Below are 14534 nucleotides of genomic sequence, written 5' to 3'. Positions count from 1 at the left end.
TAGCCACCTATCCCTCCTGCTGCAGCCCTCAAGGGAGACCAGGGACAGCCTATGAGTGTTCTCATACCTGCAGGTCAGCTTGATCCTTTTTCCTGCAACCTAGTTTGCTCTCACTGGGGCCTTGGCAGGAGAGGCTTCAAGGGAAAAAAGCACGAAGATAAATATTTGTGAAATGAGTGACCAAGAGGTCCGAGCCCTGTCTCTGAGAGCTGGGACAGCCAGGCCCCTTTTGCTGAGGCTCCTGCCCACCAGCAGTCCTGAAATCTAATCCAGGTTTAGAATCCAGGGGCAAAAGGATCAGGTTGAGCCCACAGTGGGAGGTGGGATAGCAGATGGCGGGCATCAGCTCCGGGTCCCAGGGAGGTGGCAACATCTCCCTGGGCCATCTCTCTCTCTAGCTTTGTGGGCCCACCACCAGCTGGGTCAGTGGCAAGCACCCCAGTTCTGCCTCACATGCCTCTTGATTCTTGGTGTTCTCATCTGTGGAGCAGGACTTCTGGCTTAGGTATGTGGCCAGTCTGGCATGCCAGGTGAGACCCTGTCCCTGAAGCTGCTGCCACCAATTGGGGTGAGGGTGCGTGGTGACTGTGTTCATGGCGGGGGCTGGGGGTTCCCACTGCCCCTGGGAGAAACGTGTGAGGCGGGGGCACCCACTCACGACTCCCCCACAATCACATGATGTCCCAGCCTGAAGACCATACAAACACCCCCAGAGTTCCAGTGTTCAGAGCTGGGAGGGACACCTCTGACTATCAGTGGGTAAACTGAGGCCCAGGGCTAGGAAGACTCAGCCAAATCACACAGCTTCAACTCAGAGATGGAAACTCCAGGTGTTGGACTCATAACCCAGCAACCATTTAAACCCATCTGAGTGCCCCACGGGCATCGTCACACAGGGCTGTGCTCTTGTCTGCAGCCACAGAAATGATGGACACACTCCAGTGCACAAGGCACCCCCGCCCACCACAGCATCAGCTGGCCACAGGCACAGGCTCACACACCCTCCTTATCACTGAATCTCACCCGCCTTCTCTAGAGCCCCCAACCCTCGAGGAAGGAAGAGGATGCAGTGGCCAGGCACCTCTGGACTCAGGGGTCCTCCTGGAATCCCAAAGGGGTGAAAAGCTTTGGAGAACCATCCCCACCGGGAGACAGGTCTGAGGCTGGAATGCCATGACAGGGGTGGAGGTGAGACTGCAGGAAGGGACTGGCCTGGAATAGGAAAGGCATTTGATATTTGTCGAAAAAACAAATGAATCAAGAAATGGACAAACAGCAACAGGTACAGAAGTTAGACTACAGGAAGGACCAGCCCAGTCTATATGAAGGAGGAGGACATTAGAGTGCAGAGAGGACTGGTCCAATCTCTACAGCAAAGGACACAGGTTAGATTGCAGGAAGGACTTGCCTCAGAATCCCAGAAAAAAGGCAGGGAAGAGGAGAGGCTCTACTCGCTGGGGAGCAAGAGAGCACTAAGCTGAAGAAGGGAGAGGAGTTTGATGGGCTCCAGGTCTTCCAGGGGAGCCCACTCTAGAGGGGGATCTTCCTCCTCCAAGTCTCCCGCTACCAGGGGTGGTGATAAAGGTGTGTAGGAGGAGCGTCCACAGGCTCCCAGGGAGAGCAAAAGGAGAGAAACAGAGACGGAATACCCAGACAGAGATGGAGACCAGGGAGAGAGACATGCAGGGGAGAGGAAGACACCAGCAGAGATGTGAGCAGACAGAGACACTGAGACAGAGGAGAAAAGAGACACAGAGGCACAGACAGAAACACACAGTGAAAGAGGGAGACTGAGAGAAACCGAAGACTTGGACAAGGAGCGCCAGAGACACAGAAAAGAACAAGGCATAACGAGAAACAGGGAGATAAGACGAGAGAGAGACAGGGAGACAGGGAAAGGCACTCTGACTTTGCAAGAGACCCCTGAGAGGTGTGGAGACAGAAAAGATGAGACCCAGACACAGGAAGGCGGGGGCGGAGGTGGAGAACGCAGGATGGGGCTGCCCCAGACGGGGGTGGGGTGTTCTCGCCCCCTCAGCACCCAGGAGGCACCCCCTCCCCAGCCCCCAATTCCCCTGGAGCGCAGGAGGGACTGAGGGTGTTGGGGCGGCGACTGGCGCCCCCACCCCATTAAGGGGTCCTGGCACTCGCGCCCAGAATATGCAGCCCCCCGCCAAACGAGATCAGGGAAAAGCGACTCCCGGATTCTCAAATCCCCCACCCGGCCGCCTGGGGTAACACCGTTCTCCCACGATCCCCCCCAAAACTGGGGGTCTCTTACCTGTGGCTACAGCCTGGAGTAGGTCCCCCCAGGACTGGGCTGGCAGTGGTGGGCGACTCCACCCGGGAAAGAGAGAGAGAGAGGGAAAGAGAGAGAAGCCAGAGACTGAGAGGGAGAGCTGGGGAGGAGGGGAGAGAGAGGGGATGGAGGGAGGAGAAGGGGGGAGGGACACGGGGGAGGGGGAGTCAGCGAGGGAGGGAGGGAGGAGGGGCGAAGGAGAGAGCTGGGAGGGAGGAGGAGGAGCAGAAAAGGGAGGGGAGGAGGCAGAGGCGGGGAGAGGGGAGGTGGAGAGGAGGAGGGAGCGGGAAGCGGGGGAGGCCTGGGGAGGGGCCTGGAGAGGGGAGGGGCGGGAAGAGCGAGGAGGGGAGGGCGCGGAGCCCTCCTACCCACCCGCCAGGCCGGTTCAGCACCAGAGGGAGGGACAGCGGTGGAAGGCGAGAGAGGGTGTTTGTGTGTGTCATGCATGCACACACACACTGAGTCTCAGACCCATACGAGGGCCAAAAGATGCAAAAGCAGCCACAAATAGTTACAGGCTCCCCGAACTGGGGGGGTGGGGGACGTTCAGGAAGAATCAGACCCAAATTCACACACTGTGCCTGCTGACAGAACCTCACCCAGAAAGTCAGAAACAACCACAAAGGCACCCATTAATAACAACAATGGCTGCCACCCATACAGCCTTTACCACGTGGTGCCAGTTGTTACAAAATTTTTGTGCTTGGTGTACACTGACACAACCCTCATAACCACCCTGGGAGGTAGATGCCATCATTAGCCCCACCATACAGATGAGGAAACTGAGGCACAGAGAGGTGAACTGTCCAAGGTGGTAGGAGCAGGATTTGAACCCAGGCACCATGGCTTTGGGCTCTACATCCCACAGCTATTTCACTCAGGCTACACCCAGGTTCCTGAAGATGCAAATTCATGAGTCCTGAAGTGGACACACAGCAACTCTCTCACCTCTCTAGGGTGCGCACACACCACAGACCCACACATACCACAGTCACTGAAATCACCCCAACCCACCCCCTGGATCCACTCCCAGCCTCGCCTAAGGAGATGGAAGTGTTTCTTTCCTGTAGAACCTAATTGAGAGCTTCCAAGCGTCCATCTCTGCAGGTCGGTGGGCCACAGGCAGGAGACGGCCCGCTCGTGCCAGAGGCCAGTGCCCACTGCCAGCCTTGGCTGCACACTCCTGGGCCCGCTGCCAGCTCTCGGAGACTTCCCACGCCTGGGCCTGGTTCTGGGCGAGGATGGGGACAGGCATGAAGACAGGCATGCTCCAGGAGGGGTAGGCTCCCTTCCTAAAAACCTGCTGTAGACAACTGGTGGCTTGGCCTTCATTGCCAATGTCAGTCGTGGTACTTATGGTTGGACTTCCAAGCCAGGAGCTGAGGAATGGCCCGAATGATTGCAGTGCCTGTTCCTCCCCACCCTCCAAAGAGCCCCACCCACCCTGGCCCCAGGGGGAAAGGAGCCTGCCTTCCACTCCAGGCTGGATGCCACTCAGGAATTCCTCCCCAATCCTCTTGACCGGGATTCTATTCCTGGCCTGTGGTGGGGCAGGGCTAGACTTCTTCCACCACCCCTGCCTTTCACTGGTCCCTGATATGAAAAGTATTTCTTCTTCTGGTGCCATGCAAGGGGCCACAGGAGCGGGAATACGTACAGCCACAGGCTGATCAACTCAGCCTTGTCTCTGACTCCCTGGTCCCCCAGTCACTGGGCGCTTCAGATTAGGTCTAACCTTAGACTTTTCCAGCATGGTTTATCCTGAATTCTATCTGCCTAGGTCTAGCCTTGGTTCTCCCTACTCGGCTCTAAACTCAATTGCTTTCTTCTGGGGTCTAACCTTGGCTCTGTCCGCTGGGGTTTAATCTTGGCCCTTTGCACAAGGTCTAACTCCAGTAATTTTTGCTGGGGTCCAACGTCAGCATTATTCATAGGGGTCTAGCCTCAGATTCTGCTGCAATTTGACCAGCTTCTCCACAGTAGTCCTTTCCACCCTTTCCTCTGAGCACCAACTTTATTGCCTTTCCACTGGGGTCTAACTTCAAACCTCCCTGCAAGTGTCTAACCTCAGGCCTCTCCACTGGGGTCTAACCTCAGGCCTTTCCATTGGGATCTAACCTCAGACCTCTCCACTGAGGTCTAACCTCAGGCCTCTCCACCTGGGGGCTAACCTCAGTCCTTTCCCTTACATTCTAGTTTATCCCACAGTGGTCTAACTTCAGCCTTTATGCTATGGTCCAATCTCATTTATTTCCTCTGAGGTCAACACTAGGATTGAACCTCAGTCCTGTTTCTGGGTCTAACCTTGGATTGCCTTCCCCCAAATCCCCCTCCCTCAATTCTTCTGGGCAAATCCAGCCCCCAGCTCAAAGCCTGGCACACAAGCAGGTGCTCAACAAACGCTTGCTGAACAGAAGAATGTAGACAACTGTGAAAGCTTTGTTCCTTTGGACTTATAAATAACCGTCAGCAGGCCAGTTCTCATCATGAGCGGAGGCGGGTCAGGTGACAGCCACCCTGTTTTCACATGGGGAAACTGAGGCACAGAGCAAGGCTGCAGTTTAGCCAGGGTCACATACCACATCTAGGGCAGAGCCAGAGTAGAACTCACAGCTCTACTGTGTGTTGGGGAATGGGGGTGGGGAGAGACTACCCCTCTCCATCAACAATGGGGGAAGTCCCCCAGTAAACTACTTCCTGGCCTGGGGAAAGTGGGCAGGTGCTCAGGAGGCTGGAGTCTCAGCAGCTCCTGGACCCACCCTGCCCCCCAGTTCCTGTTGGTGCTGGCGTCTCCTCTGTTCCACTTGGTGGCGAAGCCGGGTCAGGGCCAGCTGTGAGGCCTGGATCAGGCTGTGCTGTGGGGACAAGAGAATAAGGAGAGCAGGGCTGGGGCCAGAGCTGGACACCCTAATGAAAAAGACATAGGTTAGACACCCATAAGAGCCTGGGGCTCAGCCACCGTGGGAGGTTGGAGTGCAGACCACAGAATGTGGAGAAATGGGCTTCTGAAAGGGGTGAAGGTTGGACCCTAGGGGGTGGCCTTACATGAATCCACAGGTGGGGAGACAAAGCTGAGACTCAAATGCAAAGATCTGAGGTTAGCCATCAGTGGAAGGGAGAGGGATGCATCGGAATGCAAGAGCCCGAAGTTACATTATAATAGGAGTGAGGCTGACCACAGGAGAGAGGCTGAGGTTAGACCACAGTGGGAGAGACAAAGATGAGGCCCTAGTAGAAAAGGTCAGGCCAACAGAACAGAGCAGGAGCAAATCAACGTGGAAAAGAAGGGCAAAGGTTTGACCCTAGTTGGCAAATCTGAGGCTAGACCCTAATAGAGGAGGTCTAGAAGACACTACAGCGAAATGACTTGATACAGATAGTGAGGAGCAGTGGTTAGATCACAGCTGTAGTCTAACCTCAGTACTTTCCATTGGGATCTAACCTAGGTCCTTTCCATTAGGGTCTGGCCTCAGACCTCTCCATTAGGGTCTACCCTTGGTCCTTTCCACTGGGATCTAACCTCATTCCATTTTATGTGGGTCTGACCTTGGTCCTATCCAATATGATCCAATCTCTATCTTTTCTACTGAGGCCTAACCTACACCACTCTATTGAGAAATACACAAAAAACCAAATCTGTTGCCATTGAGTCGATTCCGACTCATAGTGACCCTATAGGATAGAGTAGAATTGGCTCATTGGGTTTCCAAGGAGTGGCTGGTGGATTCAAACTGCAGACCTTTTGGTTAGCAGCCCAAGAGGAAAGGACTGTGGGAAAGGCCCAAGCAAAGACTGCAGAAGAAGCAGTAGAAGTTAGACCTCAGTAGAAAAAACCCAGGTTAGACCACACCCAAAAGGATCCTTCAGTCAGGCCAGAAGGAAAGAGAAGGCAAACACCAGATATGGAGACAAAGCTACACCACAGCCTGAACGATATGGGCTGGACCATAGTGAAAAGGGTTGGAGATTAAACTGCAATGGCGGGTTCAAGGGTGGACTTCAGTGGAATGGTTGGATATAAGATCATAATAAGGATAATGGCAGTTATGCTGCTGAGGGAAAGCTAGAGGTCAAGGTACAGCAGAAGGCTGGCGATTAGACCACAGTTGAAGGGTCTGACCCCAATAGAAAGTTTAGAGGTTAGACCAAAGTGGAAGGGTTCAAGGTTAGACAATAGCAGAGAGTTGGAAACTGGCTACAGAAGACGAGCTGGAGGTTATACTAGAGGGGAAGGGTAAGAAATCTGACTATAGTAAAACAGATGAAAGCTAAAAACTCAACAGAAGGTTGGAGGTTAGACCATAGTTAGAGTGAAGTTGGTTAAAGGCACAGAAGAGAGGATTGGCTGTAGTAAGAAGGGGAAGGAACCATCTGACATGGAGCACAAAGATTAGGCTGCAGTGGAGGGATCCAAGGTTAGATCATGGTGGAGAGATCCAAGGCTAGACTAAAGCAGAAGGGACAGAGTTAGAGAAAGCATGAGAAATGAAGGACAGCATCTAGGAAGGCTTTTGGAGGCTGAGAGTAGGGCAGGGGATTGGGGATAACAGATGCTGCATCTAAACCCCCCTTCCCAGCTGGTATCCCCACACTCCAGCTGTGAGTACTCATAGCTGCCCCCTTCTCCTGAGAGTTGAACTTGACTAATAGGCACTGTCTTCCCAGGAATACCTGGGAGGTTACTCCCTCCCCCAGGGAGTGTCTACAGCTAATGACTGACTTTTTCAGAGGTATGACCCACTTGCCCAACCAAAGCAAGTCAGTGGTACCATTCATGCTATAGAGCTCCCCGTGGGATCAGGCTGAGACTAGACCCTTCCAGAGCCCACATCCATATCTGGCATCTCCCCTTTCCCATCCCGCTTGCCCTAATAAGGTTGGTACACAGGAAACCCCCCTCTTAGGCTCCGCCTCCCAGGGCCCCAACCAGAGACCCCCGGTCACCTGCAGGATGTGCACACCCTTCAGGGAGACCACGACGAGCTCCCGAAGCCCATCCCCGGTCAGATCCACGTGTGCCATGGCCAGCAGTGGGCTGGAGAAACTCCGTTGCCACAACAGGCGGAACCCATGCTCAGCCTCGGGGAGCCCAGACTCTGGGCCCCAGTACTTGTAACACAGCAGCTCCTGCAGGCGGGAGGGGTCAGGGTCACCAAGAGTGGTGGGTGCAGGGAGACAGGCAGGGGGTTGCCCCATTCCTTGGGTCCCACCTGTCCATAGGTGGCCACCAGGACTTCCAGGCGCCCATCCAAATCCACATCGGTGACCAGGCCACAGAGGATGCTGTCAAACTGGTCACTGCCTGGGAGGAGAAGCTGGTCCTCAAGACCCCGATGTAGCAGGTCCCTGAGAGTCCCGGATGAAATAGGGAGACTGAATCAGACTGCAGCGTCTACCATCCTTCTCATCGGACTCTGACCCATATGCCCATACTGCTGCCCTTCGCAGGTCCAGACACATTGTTCCTCCTGAGGCCTGGACAAGCTTGCCTTCAATTTGGACATCTTTATAGTTCCACCAAGGTGCCAATCTGGTCACCTCAGTGTGTCGATTCCTGAGTTCACAATATGGGCACCCACATTTCCCCCAGGAGGCTGGATGATCTTACTCCCAAATGGAAACCCATGTTGACTTTCTAGGGATCTACACATCATTGTCCCCAGTTTGGACACCTACACTGTTCCCATGAAGGCTGGAGAGCTCAAGCCCAACTTGGCATCTTCACTGTTTACCAGTGGCGTGCTGGCCTAGCTTGGACTGGTCATGAGAGCTGACTGAAATTTTTGGAAATTTGCAAGTTGGTTGATACCATGCTCGTGACTTAAGATTCACCATAGTGGGGGTTATTTGCACCAGGGAAATTGGCAAATGATGCAAATCAGGGCTTTTCCCTCCACAGAGCCAGGTGTTAACTATTTACCAGCACACCTTGTTATCTACTCACTCCAGGGGGTCTAGACAACTCTGTTCCCATACCAAGGCCTCAACAGGTTCCCTACAAGTTCTAGACTTAAAACACTCCCATCCCTCTCCCTGACACATGAATTCCTGGCCAGCCCCTAACAATCCTACTCAGAGAGACTGTCTTCCAAGAATAAGAAGGTCAGACCACAGTGCAAGGTCATGAGGTTAGACTGCACCCACGTGCTCCAGGGCCCCTCACCGATACACCACGGCTGGCTCCAACATGCTCGCCACGAGCACACTGTATTCCTCCCTCTGTGGCCTCTCCTTGGTCTCTAGAGAAGAAATATGAATGAGGGAGGGCTCAGGGGACAAGTTCTAGGTCACTCCTCCTGAGCTGGACTTCAGCAAGAGGAATGCAAGTCAGACCTCAGAAGAAAGGCTTGGGGTTGTGCTACACAGGGAGGGCTAGAGGTTGGACCATGAGAAAAATGACTGAGGTCAGACACAAGAAGATGGAACAAGTCTTAAATGACAGTCTGTAAAGTCTGAGGTTAGATCACGGTAGGAGACACAAAGGTGAGACTACAGCACAAAAGTCTAAGGTGAGACCAAAATGGAAGGCCAGGGAATAAACCATGGTGGGAAGAAGAAGAGCACAGACTAGCTTAAAGGATGGAAGATAGACCGTAGTAAGAGGGACAGAGGTCAGAGCAAGGGAAATGCCAGCAGAGGACTTACCACAGCATACACAGAAACACGTGGGGGTAAAGGTTAGACCCTGACAAGTGGGAGAGCACTAGGGGTCCAGAAGAAAAGCATGGAGTTGAACGGCATGAGATAGTGAACAGACCAAGGAAGAGGGGATAACAGGAAGTCACAACGTGAGGGGTGAAGGTTAGACCACAAAGAAAAAGGCAGATGTTCAACTCCAGTGTAGAAGTCTAAGGTTAGACCAAAGTGGGAACAACAAAGGTGACACCTAACAGAAAAAAGGTGGGTTAGACTACATGGTCAAGTAGCTGGGAGTTACATTCAAGAGAGCAGAGGGGAGGGCAGGGGTCATTGTAGCTCTAGGGCTGCAGGTTAGACCACAGAAGGAGGGGCACAGGAAGGAGGAGTGCGCAACTGGAAACTTCGGGAAAAGGCTGGAAATTTGGGTGTGGGCGTCAAGGTTACAAAGTCTCCTGCGCCTGTGCCCTGAGCTCACCCTCCGGGGCCGAGAGGCTGAACACAATCACGCGGGAGATGGGCCCGTCCTGCAGGATGGTCCATGTCTGCAAAATCTCTGCGTGGATGGAGAGAACTCAGGCCCTGCCCCCAGTGCTGGTCCCACCCCCAACCCAGCCCCTCTTGGCCCACCCTCCCCTCACCTCGACTCCGCTGGTCCACGTGAGCAACACGGACATAACCACTCTGACAGCCAAGGGCTGTGAGCCGACGGGATGTGCCGGGCAGGTTGTGGACGTCAAGCCAGAGGACGCTAGTTGGCAGGCAGAGGTGGCCGGAGGGTCCTGGGCTCCTATCTCCACATCCTCAGGAACATCCACCCCCTCCCTGCAGCCCCAACACCCCGCTGCCTGATTTCTCTGAGATAATCATTCTTTGCTGCCCAATTTTGGGGGCCGGGGGGAGCCGGGCATTTCCATCCCCTGATTTCTCGGAGTCCACTCCCCATTTTCTCTGGGGTCATCACTACCAACTGACTTCTCTGCAACCACATTTGTGGTCTGGTTTTTCTGAGCTCATCCCCGCTGCCCAACTTCTCTAAGGCCATCTCCACCCCTTGATGTCCCTGAGGTCATTCCCACCCTGTGATTTCTGGGAGGGGCCCGCTGGCGGCTTTTGGGGGCTCTCTTACCTACTGGTCAGATTCCTGAGCTCTGGGAAGAGGTTTTCCACTGGCTGCTCCTCAAACTGATGCAGCCCCTCGTTCTGGGGGAACCAAGACCCGCCCCGCCCTCTCGGGGTCAGCAGCCACCCTCCCACACACACCCCTGCCCCAGCTCCTGGTGACACCCAGCAGGGCTGCCCCACCTTGCCTCCCCTGCCTCACCTCCTTGTAGAGATGAATGGCTGGGTTGTTCCCACTCAGGAGAAACACAGTGTCCAGCTGATCCGCCACCTGGACCCTGAAAACAGAGAACTCTAGAACCCCAGTGTGGCAGAACCTGAGTGCAGGACAATCTACAAGCTTTAGAACCTTCTCTTGCATTCTGGGATCCAGACACTGGATTCAGGGCTGGAATCTTAGGCTCTAGCTCCTTAGCACAGGTAGTCGCCGACTTACAGCTGAGTTTCGTTCCAAAGACTCCACTGTATGTTGGTTCTGACCTAAGTCGAATACCTCTTTTTCTTTTTTTAGTTTTCATTATTTATTGCTTTTTAAATCTGATCTGTGAACATCTGAGAATGATAACATCAGCAAATTCCGTGCCGCATCGCTGTTATGTAGTACGTTGCTAAGACGTATTTAAAAAAAAACAGAGACAGTGGCCTTAATAAGTGCGGTTCACTGGTTCACTGTAACTCAAATAAGTCGTAAGCTGGGGACTACTGTATTGTATCTCTGTGAAATGCAGAGCTGTAGAAACTAGCCATCCTAGAATCTCAGCACTGTGGAATTGCAGAACTTTCCAATCTCAGAATTCCAGAACCTTAGCATGCTGGAATTTTCCCTTCCTAGAACCCTCCCCTGCTCGAATCTTTATTCTGGCTGTGCATTCAGGAATGGAACCCAGAGCTCTAGAATGGGATTGCGGGACCTCAGAATGCCAGGACCTCTTTAACCTTTGTTGATGTTAGCTGTCATTGAGTCAGCTCCCGACTCATGGCAACCCCATACACAAGAGAACAAAACACTGCTCGATCTGGGCCATGCTCACGATCAGTTGTGGAGCAGACCATTGTGATATATAGGCTTTTCATTGTATGATTTTTGGATGTAGATTGCCAGGCTTTTCTTCCTAGTCTATCTTTGTCTGGAAGCTCTGCTGAAACCCATTCAGCATCATCGCAACACGCAAGCCTCCCTCGACGGATGGTGCTGCACTGGCCAGGAATTGAGCCCAGGTCTCCCACTCGGGAGACAAGAATTCTACCACTGAACCAATGCCCCTATTCTTTAATCTAGAACCCCAGTTCTAGAAGTTCTGTTTTCTGTCTTCTTGAAGTATTGGAACTTTCAGAAATTTGCCATCATGGATGCTCAGACTCAGAATGGTAGGGCATCTAAACCCCAGAATCTAGGACATTAGTGCTTTAGAACCTTTGGTTCCTAGAACCGTCTGTGACTTCTCGCCGCCTGTTTGTGTAAATAAAGTTTTATTGCCACACAGCCATGCCCATCGTTTACATAGTGCCAATGGCTGCTTTCGTGCTACAATGGCAAAGTTGAGTAGTGGTGACAGAGGCTGTATGGACCCCAAAGCTTAATATTTACTATCCGTCCCTTTACCGAAAAAAGTCTGCCAAGCCCTGTGCTAGACCATTAGTGTTCTGGAGCCGCTGAATTTTAGAATGGAAGCCAGGGCTCTAGAATGGAATCCACATACTTTGGAATTCCAAACCTCCATATTCTAGATGGTCTGTACTCTGTCTCCTTGAAACGTAAGACTACTAGGGCCTTATCTGGAAACCCTGGTGGTGTAGTGGTTAGGAGCTGTGGTTGATAACCAAAAGGTTAGCAGTTCGAACCCACCGGGCGCTCCTTGGAAACTCTATGGGGCAGTTTTACTCTGTCCTGTAGGGTCACTATGAGTTGGAATTGACTCGATGGTAATGGGTTTGGTTTTTTTTGGTTTAGGGCCTTATCATTACAGAATCTGGGTTATCAAACTATTGAATTTTCTAATCTTAGAACTTAGAACTGTAGAAAATTTAGCGCTTCTGGATTTGTAATCTCATTCTCTAGAATATTAAAACCTGAGGATTCTAGATGTCTAGAACCCAAAAACCTGTTGCCGTCAAGTCGATTCCAACTCATAGCAACTCTAGGGGTGTTTAGAACACTGGTGTTCAAATGACTCACACAGATTATCTAGTTCAAGGTGACAAAAGCCATAGCCCATTGGCCAAATCTGGACATTGTTAGGTGCCGTCGAGTTGATTTCAACTCACAGCAACCCCATCTGACAGAGTAGAACTGCCCATGGGGTTTTCTAGGCTGTAATCTTTACAGAAGCAGATCGCCAGGCCTTTGTCCCGTGGAGCAGCTGGCTGGTGGGTTTGAACTGGCAGCCTTTTGGTTAGCAGCTAAGCACTTCACCACTGTACCATCAGGACTTAAATGTACGATGGTTTAAAAACAGAAATGGCATCTGATTGTGTTTGGGAAGGTTTGCAGTCTCCAGCGTGCCAAGCTCTCCCTCCCTCTTAACTTGCTTCCGCTCTCCTAGGACCTCTCTGGCCCCTAAAGGTATTTTAGTTTTCACCCCCTGATCCAGTCCTTCATTTTCTAGATGGGGAATCTGACTGCCTTTGTAAGGAAGGCACCGGAGAATCCAGGGCTCCTTCTATGCTACACCTATGGTTGCCCAGGAGACACTTACTCTGCGTGGCACAGCTGGAAAGGGGTGAACTGGAGCTCCAGGTTGAGGCAGCTCTCTGCAAGTGGAACACAGGCAGATGAGCAGGAGGGCCCTGGCAGGCCCCCACACGCCCTCCCCTCCTTCTTCCCCTTCAGGCCACACTCACGGGCAATGGAGTCAAGGTTGTACTCAGAGCCAGGCTCGTAGTCGCAGTAGATGTTAAGGAAGGGGCTGCCCTTGTCTCCCGAATCCTGGGGGAGGAAACAGACCTCAGGGGAGGGCAGAGCAGCATGAGGGATCTGGGTCAGGCTCCGTAAGGAGGGTGCGCAGGTAGGTGGAAGGTGCTCTGGGTACCTTGATGAATGTGATCCCCACGACCAGGCCCCGCTTTGGAGGTGACTTGTTAAAGGTGTCGATGGAGACAATCTCCGCGTCCACTGGGAGGGGACAGTTCAAAGTGGGTATTTCAGGGAGACTCTTGACCCCTGAGTACTCCCAATCACCATGACCCTTGACCTCTAGGACTCAGTAACCTCTGACTAGGGCAGTTATGCTCAGATATGATCTGGTCTGACTGAGTCCGGATCACATTCACCATGACCTCTGACTCCTGGGTATGAGGGATCCCTGACCTCTAAGTCTATGTAATCCTAAATCCAAACTACTTGCAGGCCCCTATTATCCTTGACTCCTGATTCCAATGCCTCTGATTTTCATGACCCTTGGCCCCCTTCAATCACCCTGATCCCATTCTCCCAAGAGATCCAGCTCAGACAGAGCCTCAGAGGCTTTCTCAACACCAGCTCCAGGCCCCCCAGCCCCATGGCGCCACGCACCGGGGATATAGTTGAACTGCAGCTCCTTGGCCACGGGCCGGATTTTCTGTCGGAGGTCTTGGTAGCGGAAGCCGAGCACCTTGCCTTTAAGGGTGGCAGCCAGCAACTCCCCGCGCCCGCTCGCACCGCCTGCCAGCCCGTAAACATTGCTCTGCGACGAGAAGCGCGTGAAGCTGTCCTCGCGCAGGGGGCAAGGCCCCGCGGCCACAGTCGCTTCCCCCATCACGTCCCTCAGCCACTCACCCTCTCCGAAGCCTCCGTTGCGGCCAGGTTTACCCCACCCGCCGTTCCCGAAGCGACAGGGACCGCCGCGTGCCCGCCTATAGCGCAGACTAGTGACGTAGAGAAGCGACCGTTGCTGCCCTTTACCAAGATGGCGGCCAGCACCGCTGTCCCCTCCCTTCTGGTTTATTTTGCACCACCGCGCCTGCGCGTTCCTCCTGCTCCTTTTCCAGGGCCAAAGAGCGAGCAGTTTGTGGCCGAAAGGTGGAAGCGGGTGGTCTGGGCAGTTTTCTGTACGCTGTATCCGGGGGAAGAATAATAAGCATCAGAAAAATTAATATAGCAGTCACGTGCCTGGAACTGTTCTAAGCGCTTTCCATCTATCAATTTATTCAAAATTCACAAGCACAGGTCTATAGGGCCAACGATAACACGTGAGGGACGTGCTTCATACTTCAGCCAGGTATGCGAGACTAATGGGCACACCAGCCCAAAAGCAGAGACGAGAAGGCAGGAAGGGACAGGAAAACTGGACGAATGGAAACAAGGAATCTGGTGGAGTGAAGAAGGGCAGAGTGTTGACACACCGCAGGGGTGGCAACCAATGCCACAAAACAATTTGTGTGTTAACTGTTTAATAAGAAACTAATTTGTTCTGTAAATTTTCACCTAAATCATAATGAAAAACTACCACTCACAAGCAGACTGAGGTAGGTGCTCTTCTTAAACCCATTTTACAGGTGA

General features: G+C 52.9%; 2 protein-coding genes across 3 annotated transcripts in view; both read right to left on the bottom strand.

The window, feature by feature from the left end:
• The window catches only part of SLC8A2 (solute carrier family 8 member A2), a 34029-nt gene extending 31613 nt beyond the window's left edge, over positions 1–2416 (bottom strand). For both annotated transcript variants that reach the window (XM_049900499.1, XM_049900500.1), the window contains exon 1: positions 2282–2416. The gene's annotated coding sequence lies outside the window, so the exon portion shown is untranslated. The remainder of the gene's footprint in view (positions 1–2281) is intronic.
• Positions 2417–3769: 1353 nt separating this feature from the next.
• KPTN (kaptin, actin binding protein) lies at positions 3770–13895 on the bottom strand. The gene is made up of 12 exons (XM_049900501.1): positions 13569–13895; positions 13087–13169; positions 12899–12983; positions 12754–12808; positions 10260–10335; positions 10065–10138; positions 9577–9686; positions 9414–9491; positions 8463–8538; positions 7510–7645; positions 7244–7426; positions 3770–5154 (listed from the first exon to the last, which is right to left on the bottom strand). Exons 1-12 carry the CDS (start codon positions 13789–13791, stop codon positions 5023–5025), a joined length of 1311 nt encoding a protein of 436 aa, XP_049756458.1. The 5' UTR covers positions 13792–13895; the 3' UTR covers positions 3770–5022.
• Positions 13896–14534: the final 639 nt, after the last annotated feature.

Source organism: Elephas maximus, chromosome 11 (genome assembly GCF_024166365.1).
Source record: "Elephas maximus indicus isolate mEleMax1 chromosome 11, mEleMax1 primary haplotype, whole genome shotgun sequence".
Lineage (NCBI taxonomy): Eukaryota > Metazoa > Chordata > Mammalia > Proboscidea > Elephantidae > Elephas > Elephas maximus.
This window is presented reverse-complemented; position numbering and strand designations above follow the sequence as displayed.